The sequence below is a fragment of the Lissotriton vulgaris genome, chromosome 1_1 (assembly GCF_964263255.1).
Source record: "Lissotriton vulgaris chromosome 1_1, aLisVul1.2, whole genome shotgun sequence".
Classification (NCBI taxonomy): Eukaryota; Metazoa; Chordata; class Amphibia; order Caudata; family Salamandridae; genus Lissotriton; species Lissotriton vulgaris.
The window spans coordinates 510,237,751-510,255,405 of NC_141685.1; the positions used below are offsets into that span (position 1 = coordinate 510,237,751).

General features: G+C 48.0%; 1 protein-coding gene across 1 annotated transcript in view; it reads left to right on the top strand.

Moving 5' to 3' along the window:
• MSH4 (mutS homolog 4) overlaps nt 1–17,655 on the top strand; it is a 1,592,310-nt gene that overhangs the window by 361,412 nt on the left and 1,213,243 nt on the right. Inside the window, exon 8 of the mRNA XM_086925563.1 lies at nt 16,982–17,154. Within this exon, the coding sequence (XP_086781689.1) occupies nt 16,982–17,154 (173 nt within the window). The remainder of the gene's footprint in view (nt 1–16,981; nt 17,155–17,655) is intronic.

The window sequence follows — 17,655 nt, forward strand, 5'->3', positions numbered from 1 at the left end:
AACCCGAAGAAATTTGTTGTGGAGTGAAGGAGTTACTCCCCAGCTTCTGCAGGCGCCACAGCAAAGCTGACCGGTCTGCTGCTCGTGTTGTCCTATGGATTTCTAGAGGCTTAGCAACACAGATGGTGGTTCTGCAACTCCCTCAAGGGCTGACCTGTCCTCTCTGCAATTTTGAGGCCAGTATCCCTCTTCGGAACGTCTGAGACCAAACCCCTGTACACCGCGTCAACTTGCCGTTGCCATGGCTTGTTGGCTCTGCATTCCAGATCTTCAGGATACAAGATTCTTAAGCCTCTAGCACCTCACTTCCTGAACGTCAGCATCCTTCCTGCAGTCCTCCCATCGTGGGCCTCCATCTTTGGTGAGCTGCCCGAGGTCCTCTTGTGACTCTTGTGGCTTCGGCCTCTTTGCTTGGGGCCTTCACTGACTTTCCTGCTGCTAGTTAATCCCTTGGACCTTGCTGGTCCCAACATTGTTCCTTTTTCGTCTTCCGCACCAGTTGTGGATACCAAGGCTTGTTGGTGCTCCAGCCTGACAGCAACCACCTAGTCACAGACATTCGACATGGAACAGCTCGTGTATGACTCCTGGTCTTCTTCGGCGTCGCCTGGTCCTCACAGCTGCAGCAACAAGGTCACCATCAACTCTTCCACACCTCCCTACATCAGTGGGTGTCCTGGTCACCTCAGAGTGGCACAGACTCGGTCTCCTCCGCTTGCAGGTTCTTCACTTCCAGAATACATTCTTGGATTGCACTGGACTCCTTTGCAATCTTCTCCAGAGGCCTCTTCTTTGAAGTCTCCCATTGCTGTCTATTGCAGATTCCAATGCCACATTACCCAATGCACCTGCTTCTCTGGTGCATGTAAATTGATTCCTGGGGCATCTGTGGGTGGGGTGGCTCTCCAACCTTCTGTCTTCAAAGGGTTTCTTCAGGGTCCTCCAGAAAGGGGCCTCCCTCTTTAAAACTTCTACAGCGACTTCTCTATTGACCTCTATTGAGCTTGCAGCTGTTTTTCCACCCTGCACACAGCCTCCGTGGAGTTCCTGGGTATTTACCAAGTGTGGTTCCTTGTGTCCCTGGCCCTTCTGGGTCTTCTGGCACAAGTCCCATTCTCCTTTGCAGTTTGCATTACACTTACTTAACATATGGTTTGGTCTCCCCCTGTAGCCCACTTTATTTTGTGCTATTTACCCGATTGCTTTTAAAGTATTCTTGTGTATTGTGTTGATATCTCCGGGTAGAAGATATACCAACGTGGTAGTCCTTGTGTGTGCAATAAATAGACTTATATTTGCTAAACACTATGTGGTTTCTTTTCATCCAACTTCCACTACAGATTAAAGTTGGTAAAACAACCTGCTTTACACTCCTTCAAGATAAGCTTGGAAGCTGCTCTCTACAGCTACACTTTGAGAGCTTTCAAATGCTATCAAAGGACACTAAAATCCCCGTAAGGGTTGTCTGGATTAGTGCTAGGATGCATCACTCAAATAAGTGTGCACATATAGTAAGCCAGAATCTTACAACCCCCTCACCTCCATTTCCCATTTCACTTTGCCCCCACCCCTCTCTCGGTTCTTCATGAAATCTAAGATTCCTGCACTAAGTTTAACATGTGAATAGCTTGTCAGATTTCTCACAGCTCCATTAAAGAGCAACAAAGCTATTAGCACATGAAATCATTTTTGCCCTCCCTCTTTTTAATATTTCCAGCCTCTTGATGGATCTTTATGAAACTTGCCATACCTATAGGAGACTACGTTTGGTAATACCTGCCTGAATTTCATCAAGATTCTTAAAATGATGCCATAATTAATAGCAAATCAACACTTCCTTGCACCCCGCCGAACACCAACTCACACTTCAGGCTATATTCTGGACACCTATTCCAGCTCTAAATAGCATTATTTGACCTCATCACTGGAGCCTGTTTGTAAAAGGAAGTATTTAAGGTTCTGACTATTTTTTATCCCAATATTTCAGTTTGAGGGAGCCTGGACCCCCCCCAGTATTTGGCATCTAAACTCTGTATGTTGTGTGGTAATGATGACTACTCGATTGAACACATAATCTGTGTATGTTCATTCCTCCTTCCGATCAGAAGAAATACCTAAACAAGACATTTAGGGCCATATGTAGGTAAATTGCGAATACCGAATCCTTAATACCGAATTTTACCGAATCGGTATTAAGAATTCGGTAAACGTGATGTAGATAAAAATTTGTTAAACTTTACCAATTCGTTACAATTCGGTATTAAATACCGAATCTGAACTAATCGGTAAAAAAGCAAAAATACCGAAAGCCTAATACCGATTCGGTGTTACAGAATCCATTATTCGGAAATACCGAATCAGTAATTCAAAAAATCGTAATTTGGTGAATCAGCCAATCCTGATACACCCAATTACCGCCCAAACAGGAAGTGGCCACACCCAGCCAGGTGCACACGACCAGGAGCTCACTGTGAGGCAGGCAGGCAGGGGAGCTGAGGTGCCAGCAGCAACACAGCCACACAGCCACAAGTAAGGCAGAAAAACAACAGAACAAGCATTGAAATGGCAAGCCAGGACAGGGAGAAGGAGGGAGGTGACAGAAAACGAAAACTCAAGTTCAGTGACAAGGAGCTTGAGTTCCTGATCCAGGATGTCAGCCAAGAGCACCTCAAGCTTTTTGGAGCCCAGTCCCACCAAGTGCCAGAGTCACAGAAGAGGCAAATCTGGAGTGGCATTCGGGACAAGATCAATGCTATAGGTGTGACCCTGCACACCATAGAGGACATCAGAAAGAGGTGGTACGACCTCAGGAAGACAGCAAAACTGAGGATGGCAGAGAGACAGAGGCAGGCTGGCAAACAGGAGGAGGTAAAAACCGAGCCCCAGCACCAACACCACTGGAATAGATGGTGGAGTCCACCATCCAGCCGGAGAGTGTGAGTGGCTTGGGAAACGCAGATAGCTCCGCCAGAGCAGCAAGAAAACCCCATAGTGGTAAAAGGGCTCCCACTCCACACCATGTCTTACTGGTTACCTGCAATGCATTATGGGTGATGTAGTCAGTGTGAACTCATGATCAGGACAGTCAGGCCAGCATGGTAAATTAATTGGATAGGTCAGGACAACCACTGTGCACTGTAGGCATGTCGTTTAATGTAATGCCATTGCAGAAAGAGCATTGAGTATATTTACATTTGTGTCATTACAGGCGAGTCATCTCGCAGTGCAGCAGAGGGCAGCAGAGGCAGGTCAGCCAGGCCAGAGGGGAGGCAACATGATGATGACAGCATGCCTGCAGGGACCACCAACTCTGCGCCATCACAGGCAGCCAATCCTCCACCACAGCTCTAGGGAGGGCCGCAATCCCCTCTCACTCAGTCACCACTGCGACGTTCACCAACACCACCACCACCACCACAGTCAGGCAGGAGGCATGCCGTGGTCACCTTCCAGCAGATGGAGGAGTCGGAGGAGGAGGGCAGATTGGGCGAACAAAGTCCCATAGGAGATAGATCCAACAGGGAGCGGGCTGGTTCTGCATCCAAGGGCGCCCACATCTCGTCAAGACGCCGCAGGGCAAGGCCGGACAGTTCAGAAGCATCCGAGCAGGGTGACAGTGTGTTTGCTGGACTGGAAGGCAACATGCTGAAGGTCCAGCGCCTGCAATGGAGGGAGATGAAGTCAATGCACAGGGAGGTGGCAAACATAAACAGGCATAAGCACAAGATGGAGAAGGGCATCAGTGCCATGGGGGGGAACTTGTGTGCAGGGATGGAGAGAGTAGCAACCTCGGTGGACAACCTCTGCAGCCAGCTTGAGCAGGACCGTGTTGGCAGGCGCCGGGAGAGACAGAGACTACAGGCCTATACCAAGTCGGTGAACCGGCTGGCCACTACAACATCACTGATGTGTCGCAGGTCCATCGCCATGCAGGAGGAGATGGCGCATTGCAGCAGGGATGTGGCCAGGGGTATGGTGTCCATGACCTCAGTGCTAGAGCTCATGCAGAATGCCAAGGCGTCCAATATGGAAGGGGGGGTGGGACAATGAGGACGCTACCAGCCGTGGTAGCATTACACCCTCACCCACCGAGTGGAGGAGGCGTAGTGGACGAAACGTGCCAGCACAGGAACAGTCCAACACACCAGACAGTGTCGATGGGGAACGTGCACGTGCAGCACGTGGACGCAGGAAGTAAAGGACTATGGCTGTGTACATGCATGTGATGGGTGATGTAACCCATGTCCAATTGGACAATGCTCGCAATACTGGAGGTGTGCCCAAAAAACACCTCTACATGTAACTGTTAATGGCTCAGTGTCGTTACTCACTCAGAAATAGTTTGACGTAATCTCTGTCCGTCTCTGTCTCCCATCATGTTCAATTGCAACACCAGCTGCGCAGGGCTCTGGCTGAGGGTTGTCCTCGTCCTCTGACTCAGCTAGTTCCACTGCTGTTCCTTTTTTAGTGGCCAGATTGTGTAGCATTGCACACGTAGCAATTATCTTGCAACATTTGATGGGGCTGTACAGACGTGCACCTCCTGTTTTTTGGAGGCAACGGAATCTGCTTTTGAGCAATCCAAATGTGCGCTCAACCACGTTGCGTGTGCTCCTATGTGCCACATTGTATCTCCTCTCCCTTCGGGTGGTTGGGTTGAGATATGGTGTGAGTAGATACGGCCGGAGGGCATATGCACTGTCACCTATGAACAGAAGTAAGTGGCATTGATTTGTGTGACCAACAGCTTGAGCCAGGGTGTACATCAGGGTGTGTCACATTTACTTACCTAGTATGTATCCGTCGCCAAATTCACCAGCAAGCAGACATGTATGTATGCCACTGTTCCTAAAGATGTACGCGTCGTGGCTACTCCCGGGGAATTTGGCCACAATGTCTGTTATAATGTATTTGGCATTGCAGATCACCTGCACATTGGTTGAGTGGGTGGATTTGCGGTTTCTGTATATGTATTCACTTGCTGTAGGTGGGCAGATGGGAATATGGGTCCCATCGATGCAGCCAATTACATGGGGGAAATGGGCAAGTTGGTAGAACTCCAGCTTGGTTCTCTGCAGCTCCGCCTGTGTACTGGGGAAGGAAATGTAATGTTCCATTCTGTCCATCATGGCGTCCAGGAAGGTGTGGAAGAAACGGGATAGACAGCTCTGTGACACTCTACCCACTGCAGCTATCACAACCTGGAAACTTCCTGATGCAAGGAGGTGCAGGCAGCAGAGTACCTGGACATGGGTGGGGATTGCGTGGGCCCTTGGTGTCTGATGCTCCAGATAGGGTCTTAGGTCCCATAGTAGGTCCAGGATGGTGTCTGGGTGCAATCTGTATCTTTCATGTATTTCAGGTTCTGTCAATTGGAACAATGTGATGCGTAATCTGTACACCCGCTCTTCACATCTCCAGATCCTCATTCCTGCTGCTCTCAAGCGTAGCCTCCTTGCTATGAGGTAGAGGCCTGCCATTGTGTTCACACAGATGCATTTTGGGCCTGTTTATATGCACTGCACCCGATTACCACATGCTCTTGAAACGTGGTAAATACCGATTCGTTATTACCGATTTTGGTCAAATTCGGTATTAAAGAGGTTTGCTACATTGCATTTTTGGGGGTTTTACCGAATCGTTTATTCCGATTCAGTATTCATTGTTTCGGTAATTTCAAATCGGTAAATATCATTTTTTACCGATTCGTTATTATCGAATCGATTCGGTATTACGTACATCTCACATGACTAAATAAATGTCGGTAATACCGAAAAAGACCCTTTTTCGGTGTTACCGACCGGTATTTGGCCACCTACATATGGACCTTAGACATTTGTTAAAGCTAACATCAGAACGACTAACCACAGCATCTACTGATTATGGCTTTATTGGTAAATTTGTGAAGTTTTTAGATTTAGCTTATTATCATCTTTCTAGTATTAGACTTAACTGATTTTATCAATTCATAGCCGCCTCATGTTTTGGAACTGATTTTAAGCATTTATTGTGATCCCTACTTGTAAAGAGATACTTATTTTTTCTATGCAATAAAAAGTTAAAAAATAATAATAGAATTCAATGTTATTTTATCTAATTACTGGTTCAGTGCGTTACACAAGGAGTAAACGCATCCTTGATGATGGGCACACTCTTAGGGTTTGTCATAAACAGACAGACTCCATTAAAGTTCTATAGGTTTTATTGTTCATAAATTTTTCATGTTCATAGTTTGAGAGTTTTTTTTCAAAAGAAATTATGTATTCCCAAGTTGTTTGATTCAGTCACAAGGAAATCATTCATGAATGTTTAAACACAATGCTCCAATGCATTTCGGGCTGGTAATGCCCTTTGTCTAGGAGCTCTGAAAACACAATAAGACGCTTTTACCATTTGAAGTACAACACAAAATATAGAATAACATACACATTAGTTACATCTGCCTTAGGGGGAAAGGATGTGCAAGCGGAGAAGTTTGTGAACCTTATAAATCCATTCGGAGTGGTGTGGTGGGAGGATGCGGGTGGGAGGAAGGGTTAACGGTAATAAAAGAAAACGAGCACTTACGTGTCGTAGTCACACAGATGAGACAGACCCTATGGGAGGAGGGAGGTTAAACACAAATTAGAAAACGGTACCGATCCAACGTTAAGCGATGCTAACGTGGGTCGTAGGTCGGAGCTCCGACTTACTTGAGGGTGGAGTGACGAATCGGTTCAGGATTCCATGGCGAGGGACATCATTTATCCCCACGACTTCCACAAACCTTCTTGAACTAGAATTAAGCACGTTCAAACTGACTTGAAAATTACGCTTGAGGCATTTTTTTGAAAACGTTCTTCCACATACTATTGACAACAAACCGGACCAACTACTTGGCCTAAAAACAACAAGCACATACATGCCACCGTGCAGCCATAAAATCATTGACACATTTGAAACACTCGTGAAACAAGACATATCTAAAATCAACAACTCCAAGAAAATCAAACAAAACATCACCATGAAGGACAAAGACACTCTAAAACTAATCGCCTCCAACAAAACCATTAAATGTCTCAAAGCAGACAAAGGAGGCGCACTAGTCGTCCTCAACACCAGCATGTCTGACGAAAAAATTAAAGAACACATCAACGACCCTGAAACCTATACTCAACTACATGGGAACCCAACGGAACAATATAAATGCGAATTAATAAACCTCGTCACCAAAGCACATGAGGAAGGCATCATTGATGACCGTACGAAAAAAAACCTTATAGTGGAATACCCGAAGAGTCCATCCATAACCATGCTCCCAAAAATTCACAAGAACCTGACTGACCCCCCGTTCCAACCCATTGTGTCTACGAGAGGGTCGCTCCACGAACCTACAGGGAAATTCCTAGATCGTCACCTGCAACCAACTGTAAGGAACCTCAAAAGCTACATCAAAGACACCACGGAATTTCTTAAAAAACTCTCAGACCTAAACATTACTACAGATGATCATCTTATCTTATGCACAGCTGATGTAAACAGCCTTTATACATCCATCCCCCATGGTGGAGGCATCGAGGCCATAGAAAAAGCACTACTGAACAGCGAGATAACAGATTCCTTACAAACCTTTCTCATGGAATTATTGATTTTCACGTTGTATCACAGCTATTTCAAACATGAACAACAATGGTATCTTCAAATGTCCGGTATGTCTATGGGCAACTGCGCAGCACCGACTTACGCCAACATCTACATGGCAGAATTTGAGTCAACCCACATCTATGCCAACCCCAAGTGGTCAAACAATTTAATGTTATAAGTCCGCTACATTGATGACTTGTTTTTCATCTGGAAAAGCACCCGAGAAAACCTCACATCAGCGCTAACTGATTTGAATACCAAAGACAATCGCTTTATCCTCACGTGGAATATCAGTGAACACAAGATTAACTTTCTTGACGTGCTGGTCAGAATCACATAAACTGTATTGGAAACAGATCTGTTCAGAAAAACAACCGACAGAAACACAGTACATTTCACCAGTTTTCACCAACAATCACTCAAAACGAATTTACCATTTAGCCAAATGCTAAGAATCAAACGAATTGTATCAGACCCAGTCACATGCATAACCAAAATGAAGGAAACAGCCACAAGATTCATCAACAGAGGGTATCCACAAGAACCAATCACGGAAGCCATAACAAAAGCATCCGCAATTACACGCCAAGAAACCCTCAGAGGCTCCACTAAAAAGGAGGAGAATAGAACAGTGTTAGTCTCCAGATACTCAACTTCAAGCAAAACATATAAAAACATCATCCTTAGGCATTGGCGCATATTATCATCTGAACCTGACTTTGGCAAAATTGTTGAAAATCCACCAATCTTCACATATACTAGGTCCACAAACCTCAAAGAGATCTTGTCAAGAGAACCCACTCAACAAACACTTAGCACTGGCACACGCCCATGTCACAATTGCAACAGTTGCAACAGCATTATCAAGGGTAACCGTATCAACCATCCCGTGAGAGGATTTAAGATCAAATTACACGTGAATGCTACATGTGATTCGACTAATCTGATATATCTATTGAAATGCCCATGTGGTAAGATATACGTGGGCAAAACCACAAGAAAAATTAAAGTCCGTCTAAACGAACATAAATCTAATATCCGTACTAACAACCAGAAATCGAGCATTGCAATGCACTTCAATGAATCCAATCACAATGTGGCTCAACTCAAATTTCTAGTCCTTGAAATTGTCCGCAAAGAAGAAGGAAAAGACAATAATAAAACACTTCTCCAGCGCGAGATCGCCTGGATTTACAGACTGCAGGCATTGAAGCCCCACGGCCTTAACGACCGAATCGAATTTAGTTGCTTTCTATAGTACCCCCTGTGGTACTAGTGTTTCACCTTGTATCTTTTGTTATATTAGCTTGAGAGTGAATTACCACACATTGTTTATACTTAACACCATGCCTTCTCCTCCCTTTACACCTTTCTAAGATGGCCACCACACTCAACCCCAACCGCTAGTCCTTCCTTCATGTTTACACTTTCACTCCGTGATCATAACTTTGCGTAGTTCACACACCACACCTCCCCAACTCCGCTAAGCCTCCGCTAGCCTCCGGCGGTCACTCGCCATGGAATCCTGAACCGATTCGTCACTCCACCCTCAAGTAAGTCGGAGCGCCGACATACGACCCACGTTAGCATCGCTTAACGTTGGATCTGTACCGTTTTCTAATTTGTGTTTAACCTCCCTCCTCCCATAGGGTCTGTCTCATCCGTGTGACTACGACACGTAAGTGCTCGTTTTTTTTTAACTCCGTTAACCCTTTCTCCCACCCGCATCCCCCCACCACACCACTCCACACGGGTTTATAAGGTTCACAAACTTCTCCGCTTGCACCTCCTTTCCCCCTAAGGCAGATGTAACTAATGTGTGTTATTCTATATTTTGTGTTGTACTTCAAATGGTAAAAGCGTCTTATTGTGTTTTCAGAGCTCCTAGACAAAGGGCATTACCAGCCCGAAATGCATCGGAGCATTGTGTTTAATCATTCATGAATGATTTCCTTGTGACTGAATCAAACAACTTGGGAATACATAATTTCTTTTGAAAAAAAACTCTCAAACTATGAACATGAAAAATTTATGAACAATAAAACCTATAGAACTTTAATGGAGTCTGTCTGTTTATGACGAACCCTAAGAGTGTGCCCATCATCAAGGATGCGTTTACTCCTTGTGTAACGCGCTGAACCAGTATTCTACTTCGACGTGCATGGACGGTCACGTCACTTGTTGGAGCACCTGAAACCAACCAAATAGTCCACGCAAACACCATAAAAACCCATTGATTAACTAAATACAGACATTAGCTGTGCGCCACGCCATAAATGTAACCATTTTATCTAATTACACACCTCTGTGTCTAGCTAAATATATTTGTATCTGAAAGAGACACGTTAGTGATAGATTCCTTACCTTAGAATATCCCCAGACATCAGACTGGATCCCTAAATTTTTTGCGTAGCAGTACCCATGCGCGTCAGTAGACGTCGTCCGCGGCTCCGCGCCAGTCGTCGTCCGTGCCATGATGACATCGTCGGAGTACTTAGCTGCCGCCTCCGCGCGCTAACATCAGTTCTGCTTTTTTCCGCACCAGCAAGCGCAGATCCGGAAAAAGTTGTACCCTAGTCTATTTTTGACAACATTTTTACGATCCTTTTGATCTACTTTCGAAGTCCCTCGACTCCGACAGTGCCGGTACGGAAGCCCGGGTTCAAGCCCTGCACCAACTGCAATCGACTGATGTCGGTTACCGACCCCCATCGCCGGTGCCTGCACAGTCTAGACCCGGACCACTACGACAAGTCCTGCTCCGACTGCCAGGCCCTGACGTCTAAAGCTAGACGGGAGCGGTCCAGTAAGCAACTCGAGCTTTGGTAGTCTGCCCCGCGCCTCTCGAGGCCCCGGACCGAAAGGAGGTCAAGGGACCGGTCGTGGGCCTGGAGTCACCACAGTTCCGGGAGTCGTCATCGGTCTTCTGGCTCGAAGTCCTCAGGTAAGAGGCACAAGAAGTCGAAGAGGCAACATCGCTCTTCTGACGCAGGGCCTCACTGGATCCGGCTCCAGGTCGCCTTCCGTCGACCTCGCCGGCGCCAAGGGTGTCGCCCCCAGCGCCGTCCCTGGTCCTACCCTCGATTCGGGTCCGGCATCAGAGCGGCGCCGCTCGGCGAACTATCAGACGCCGTTTGGAGATTTCTATTTCTATGACCCGGCCCCATCCTTTGAGCCTCAGTACCAGGTGATGGGTGACGAGGGGGATTGGGAGGGGTCTGAGGATCCTCTGGTACGAGAGTGTCAGTCTTCTGCGAACTGGACAGGAGAGCTTGGGGATTCCAGTGGTCTGGACACTTCGCCCGACACTGGTTTTGTCTCCCCTCCTAGCGTGGGTACGGAGGAGGGGTGGCTTATAGCGTGGTGCTGATGAGGGTGGCCAAGGCCTTGGTCCTTGAGCTCCCCGTCGCGGCCGTGAAGACTAACCTCTCTGAGGTCCTTAAACTGCAGTCTAGCTCGGCCGAGCCTCTGTTGGCTTTTAATGAGGCCTTATCAGACGTTCTTCTGGGCACTTGGTCCAAGCCTGCTACAGGTCAGCCTGTGGATAGGAACATGGCCAGGCGCCCCCGCCCGGCTCCGGGGACCCTTGCTTTCTGTCTACCCACCCCACCCCCGAGAGCTTGGTTATCCAGGCCTCTAATTCCCAGACCGCATTCCCAGAGGCTCCCCCCGATTGGGAATCCAAGAGGTACGAGCAATACGGGAAGAAAGTATTCTCCTCACCTGAGTTTAGGATTGCGGTCAGTCAACACTGCGTGCCTCTTGGGCCGCTACACCCACTCTCTGTGGGATACGGTCGCGGACGTGCTGCCAGAATGCCTGGGGGAGGTCCGGGCTAAACTCAGCCAAGCCATTGTGGAGGGTCGAGATGCGGCGCGTTATTCCATCCGGTGTGGGCTGGACACTACTGACTCACTGGGCAGAGCGATGGCAACGACGACGGTGGCGGTGCGTCGCCACGCCTGGTTGAGGTCCGCCAACTTCTCGGCTGATGTCCAAAACACACTTATGGCGACAAGGCAGACCATGCGCTTGGGCGCTTTAAGGACTCCAGGGCTACGGCTAAGTCCGTGGGCCGCTTGGCCCCACGCCAGCAAACGGCTGCCTTTCGCTCCTTTCGTGGCCAAGAAAGGGGCGCTCCCACACGTCCAGCCATCCACGGGCCACAGACTACCACCCAGCGCGGTGGCGGATGTTGAAACTGCTGTGGAGGCAGTCGGGGACAACGGCGAGGCCAGTCCACACCTACCCCTGCAGCATCGCCTCAAAACCCTCCTAGTCCGAGCTTTCAGGCCCATGTGACGCCAGTGGGGGGGCAGGGTTCGCCATCACCACTGGCGCACCGTCACATCGGACAGGTGGGTGCTGCAAATCGTCCGAAGGGGCTACTCCCTCCCCTTCAAGATGTCCCCTCCAGCCATGCCACCACAGTACCACTGTGTGTCGGGGGATCACTTGAAACTTCTGCAGGAGGAAGTTACGGCCCTCTTTGCCAAGGGGGCCATCGAGCGCGTTCCTGGGCCAGAAGTAGGGTGTGGTTGTTACTCCCACTATTTTCTGGTACCCAAGAAGGGCAAAGGGGGCCTTTGCCGTATCTTGGACCTACAGAACGTCGACGAATTCCTCCGGAAGGAGAAGTTCAAGATGCTGGCATTGGCTCAGGTCTTAGCTGCCCTAGACCCTGGAGACTGGATGGTAGCGTTGGACTTGCAGGACGCTTATCACATCCCCGTCCCGCCGGCCCACCGGCGTTACCTGTGGTTCACGGTAGGCCATGAGCACTTACAGTTTACCGTGCTCCCCTTCGGCCTTACCAGCGCCCGACGGGTGTTCACGGTGGTCGCAGCTCATCTGCGCAGGTTAGGGGTTTCAGTCTTCCCCCTACCTCGATGACTGATTGTTGAAGGCGGGCTCGCCCCAGACAGTCGTCAGCCACCTCCAGACTACGGCCGACCTCCTGCACCTGCTGGGGTTCTCCATCAATGTGCTGAAGTCACGCCTGTGTCCCTCTCAGAAGCTCCTCTTCATCGAAGCGGTTCTAGACTCGGCTCAGTTTCGGGTTTATCCTCCCAAACAGCGGGTTCGGGATATTCAGGCTCTGATTCAGATGTTTCAGCCTTTATCCCGGATCTCGGTCAAGTTGACGCTGCAGCTTCTGGGGCTGATGGCCTCCTGCATCCTTCTGGTGCATCACACCCGGTGGCGGATGCTGGCTCTGCAGTGGGACCTGAAGTTTCAGTGGGCCCAGCATCAGGCCAACTTGTCCGATCAGGTCTTGATCTCGGAGGGCACTGCAAGACAGTTGCAGTGGTGGCTCACGAACCGCGATTGGGTCAGCGGCAGATCTCTCTCCCTACACCAGCCGGAGCACGTAGTTGTGACGGATGCGTCCCTCCAGGGGTGGGGTGGCCACATAGGAGAGGCGGAGATCAGAGGCCTCTGGTCTCTGGCGGAGTCCCAGCTCCACATCAACCTTCGGGAGCTGCGGGCGATCCGGCTTGCACTGAAGGCATTCCTCCCCTCTGTCCAGGGGAGTGTAGTGCAGGTGTTCAGAGACAACACCACAGCCATGTGGTACTGCAACAAACAGGGCGAGTTGGGTCGGGGACCCTATGCCAGGAGGCTCTGCGCCTCTGGCAGTGGCTGGAACATCAGGGCGTGACTGTGGTGGTTCAACACCTGGCAGGTTCCCTGAACACCAGGGTGGACTAACTCAGCCGTCGGTGCATGATGGATCACGAATGGCGTCTGAACTCGGACGTGGCACAAGGCCTCTTTCAGCAGTGGGGAGAGCCTTGGTTAGATCAATTCGCCACAGAAGAGAACGGGCAATGCCATCAGTTCTGCGTGTTGGAATTTCCAAGGCAGCACTCGCTCTAAGACGCTTTTCGTCGCGAGTGGAGTTGCGGTCTGTTGTACGCCTTCCTGCCTATACCACTTCTGCCCAGAGTGTTGAAGAAGATCAGGCGTGACCCGGCCCAGGTTATCCTTGTGGCTCCGGACTGGGCACGAAGATATTGGTATCCAGAGCTACTCAGCATGTCTGTCGATCCCCCGATTAGTCTGCCTCTTCAGGAGGACCTTCTGTCGCATCAGCAGGGGACGGTCCTCCACCTGAACCTGGCCAGTCTCCACCTCCATGCTTGGAGATTGAGCGGCGACAGTTGAGGCCATTTGACTTGCCTCCTGAAGTTTCTAATGTGATTCTGGCAGCCAGGCGTCCCTCCACAAAGTCGGTATACGTCCGGAAGGTGGAACAGATTTGTGGCATGGTGCACAGCAAAGGCTGAGGATCCACTCTCTGCCCCCCTTTCTGAGGTTCTCCTCTTCATTCTTTCTCTTGCCCAGCAGGGCTCTGCTCTGGGCACTATCAAGGGCTACCTTTCTGCCCTTTCAGCCTTCTTAAGGCTACCTGATCAGCCTTCTCTAATCAAGTCCCCGATTCTTAAAGGGCATCACTCATATGTTTCCTCCTGTTCCCTTCGTGATGCCCCAGTGGGACTTGAACCTGGTTCTAACTTACCTGATGTGCCCTCCCTTTGAGTTGCTTCATAACTGTCCTCTCCGTCTTCTTACACTTAAGTGTCAAGAATTCACCTGTTATAACCTGATCTTGTACTATTTAATGTATTAAATAGAGTTGTATTCATAAGGAACCTTGTTTAAAAACAATGCAATTTGGTTTTGCCAAGGCTTGATGTTTTATAGTGCAGTTTCCAATGTTTGTTGATTTCTATGACCAAGCCTTCAGGCACGCTAATCCTAAACGTCTGTGCACGTCTGTGCACGTTTCTAACAGCAATCTAACTACACGTGTCTCGTGCGGCCAACGCCCTTGCTCTCAGACTATTTAAACACCCTGCTCTCTGTTTAGGCGCTTCGCTTCGTGGCATTGACGCCTCGAGAGCTCCTGATTTGGCCTCCTGACTTCGTCAGTGTTCCTGCGCAAGAGAGGATCCTGTTTCCCTATTGCCCTGCTCCCAGTTTCCAGCGCCCCACCCTACCGTCTTCTGGATTTCTCCCTACCTGGTCCGTGATCTCTGCAAAGGCCCCTGCGCTCTCCGGTTCCAGTTCTTTGCCGGTTTCAGCATCGGAGCGCTTTTCAGCAGCAGTTCTGATCCTGCCTCCAGTCCAGCAGCTCCCGGTGAACGCGCCTTCAATAACGACCATGATTCCCTTTCAGCTGCTTCCGGAGATCCGAGATCGTCTAAACACAGAAAGTAAGATCGTTACTGGTTACTTAGCAACGAGGGCAAAACAAACAATCCTTGGTAACTGTAACATACAATTACTGAATTACCTTTAAAAAGGAGTATTAAGAAACGATTCTTGAAATCGTTTGTTGGGCATTTTTAGTGGAACTTTGCAAAGACAATTTAGACAATTTCAAAAACAATAGAGCATTGGTAAAAACAATTCACAGCACTGTAGTGACAGAAAACTGCAGCCTTTGTTCTTAGTCAATTACCTTTCAGAGACAATCATTGATATATGCAAAGTCGATGTATATTTGTTATGAGAAATTCATAAATCTGAAGTTTGAAAAAGCATTCTAGACAACTACAGAGGGTTTTAAACAATATCAAAGTTATATGCTTGCATGTTCTTTTCTTTTCTCTTTTCTTTATTTTTTCAAAAATACAGAACCCCACTTTAAAGATTCGCATTTACATTGGCAAGGTAAGATTAGTGTGTAGAGTTATTCCTAACCAAAAACTAATCACTAATCCAAGTTAAATCATCTCGTTCCAGTGATGTTGTAGAACTGATAACGTTTTGTATTCAGAAAGGGCCATTTCTTGAATGGTATGTTTCAAAACAGATTTGTTACTAGATGTCTTTTGAGAAGGTCATGAATATATTTTGAATGTAATTATATGCTATACAGTGACAACTAAAGAGTCCAGTAGAAGAGGCCCTGAACACTTCAAGAGAAAACTTCGCTGTCATCTCAGGAAGAGATCCAGTGTGTGCATTGTTTTCTCTGTCCACTTCCCCTTTCCCTTGGAGATTAGTCATTTGGTAAAGAGTTTTGATATCTTGCTAAGTGACTGGTTTAGGAGGGAGTTGGGAGTTTGCGTCGCCAAGAAGGAGACAACAGGAACCTTGTGAGCATCGTCTTGACATTAAGACTGCTTTCCTGGTTGCCATCACCTCTGCCAGGAGGGTAAGTGATGTCCAGGCTCTTTCTTCTAAGCCTCCTTTCCTTTCTTTCCATCCGGACAAGGTTGTGTTGCGGACAAGACCCTCTTTCCTGCCCAAGGTAGTCACAGCCTTCCACATCAGGCAGTCCATCACCTTGCCCACCTTCTTTCTGCCTCCGCATCCCTCGTAAGAGGAAGAGAGGCTCCACCGTCTGGACCCAAAACGTGCGCTCTCTTACTATCTGGATCACACACGCCAGTTCCGGGTGGATGACTAACTCTTTGTTACGTGGGCGCTAAGAAGGGAAAGGCGGTGCACAAGCGGACCATCTCGGGGTGGATCATCTTGTGTATCCAGGTGTGTACTCCTTGGCTAAGAAGGAACCCCCTGTTGGACTAAGGGCGTATTCCACTCGGGCCACGGCGACTACCAGTGCCCTGGGCCGAGGAGTGCCCTTGCAAAACATTTGTCAGGCAGCTACGTGGGCCTCGCTGCACACGTTTGCAAGACATTACTGCCTGGACAGCCAAGTCCGGAGGGATGGCTTCTTTGGCCGTTCCGTCCTCCAGGACTTTCTAGTGTGATTATTGGTTCGCAGACCCACCACCGGGATTGGTATTGCTGGGGTATCTATTCTAAGGTAAGGAATCTATCACTAATGTGTCTCTTTGAGATGCACAAGTTACTACTTGTGTAATGATATATCTGTAAGAGACATTAGTTAGTGATAAATTCCCTACCGACCCACCCATCCTCCCCGATCTGCGAACCGATATCTAGAGTTGTCATCCCCTTTCAGGGCCCTAGTTTCATGGCACCAGTGTTGGTTTTTATCATGGCTCTGCGTTTCTGGCGCGGAAAAGCTGTGTATAAGAACGGACATCAGCGCGCGGAGGCGGCGTCTAAGTACTCCGACGACGTCATCACGGTGCCCACGACAACGCGGACGACGCCTAACGACACGCATGGGTACTGCTACGCAAAAAATTTCCGGATGCAGTCTGACGCCTGGGGATATTCTAAGGTAAGGAATCTATCACTAACTAATGTCTCTTACAGATATATTGTTACACAAGTAGTAACTTGTGCTTATAGCTACTGCTCATGAAAGAAATGATCTATGCAAATCATATATCCAGATTTGACACACAAAATCTTGAAATGTTGTCTTAAACCTTTGTGCTAAATTTCTACATTTTCTTTGTTTTTAAAGGAATGGCCATACTTTATTTGGAGTTTTAAATCATACTAAAACTCCAGGAGGAAGCAGAAGACTTCGGTCAAATATTCTCGAACCTTTAGTTGATGTGGAAACAATCAACACAAGATTAGATTGTGTTCAGGAATTGCTTCAGGATGAAGAGCTGTTTTTCAACCTACAATCAGGTGAAAGTCTATATTTTAATAGTAAAGTATAGTAGGGTGGAAATATTTAGCAAATATGTCTCTAAATCACTTTATCTTACAGATGGAAGAGTGACCATACCATAGCCTGTCTTTCAGATCGTGCTGTGGAGAGTAGTAGACACTGTGGGCCTGTTATTCTGAACAAAAACAGACAAATTGAAGACAGAATAGCTACTTCTAAAATATCTAAAATACAGATCTTTGAAACTCTTAAATTCCCAAATACAGGCAAGCTCTCTGCCTTTTGTAGGACTGAGCTACTTCGGTAGTTAAACTTGTGTTTGAGCATTTTGGTAGTAAGTGTATTGTCGGTATTCTGCTCAGGTGCAGAACTATGCTTGGGACTACAGAACATTAGCATGTAGGGACTGAGTCACAATACCACCTCAGTATTTTGAGCTCAAATCCAACTAGCTATAGTGGCTCACTTGCCCTCCTAGCCTTTCCAGAGAAACAAGTGAGTTGGAATCCCAGAATACA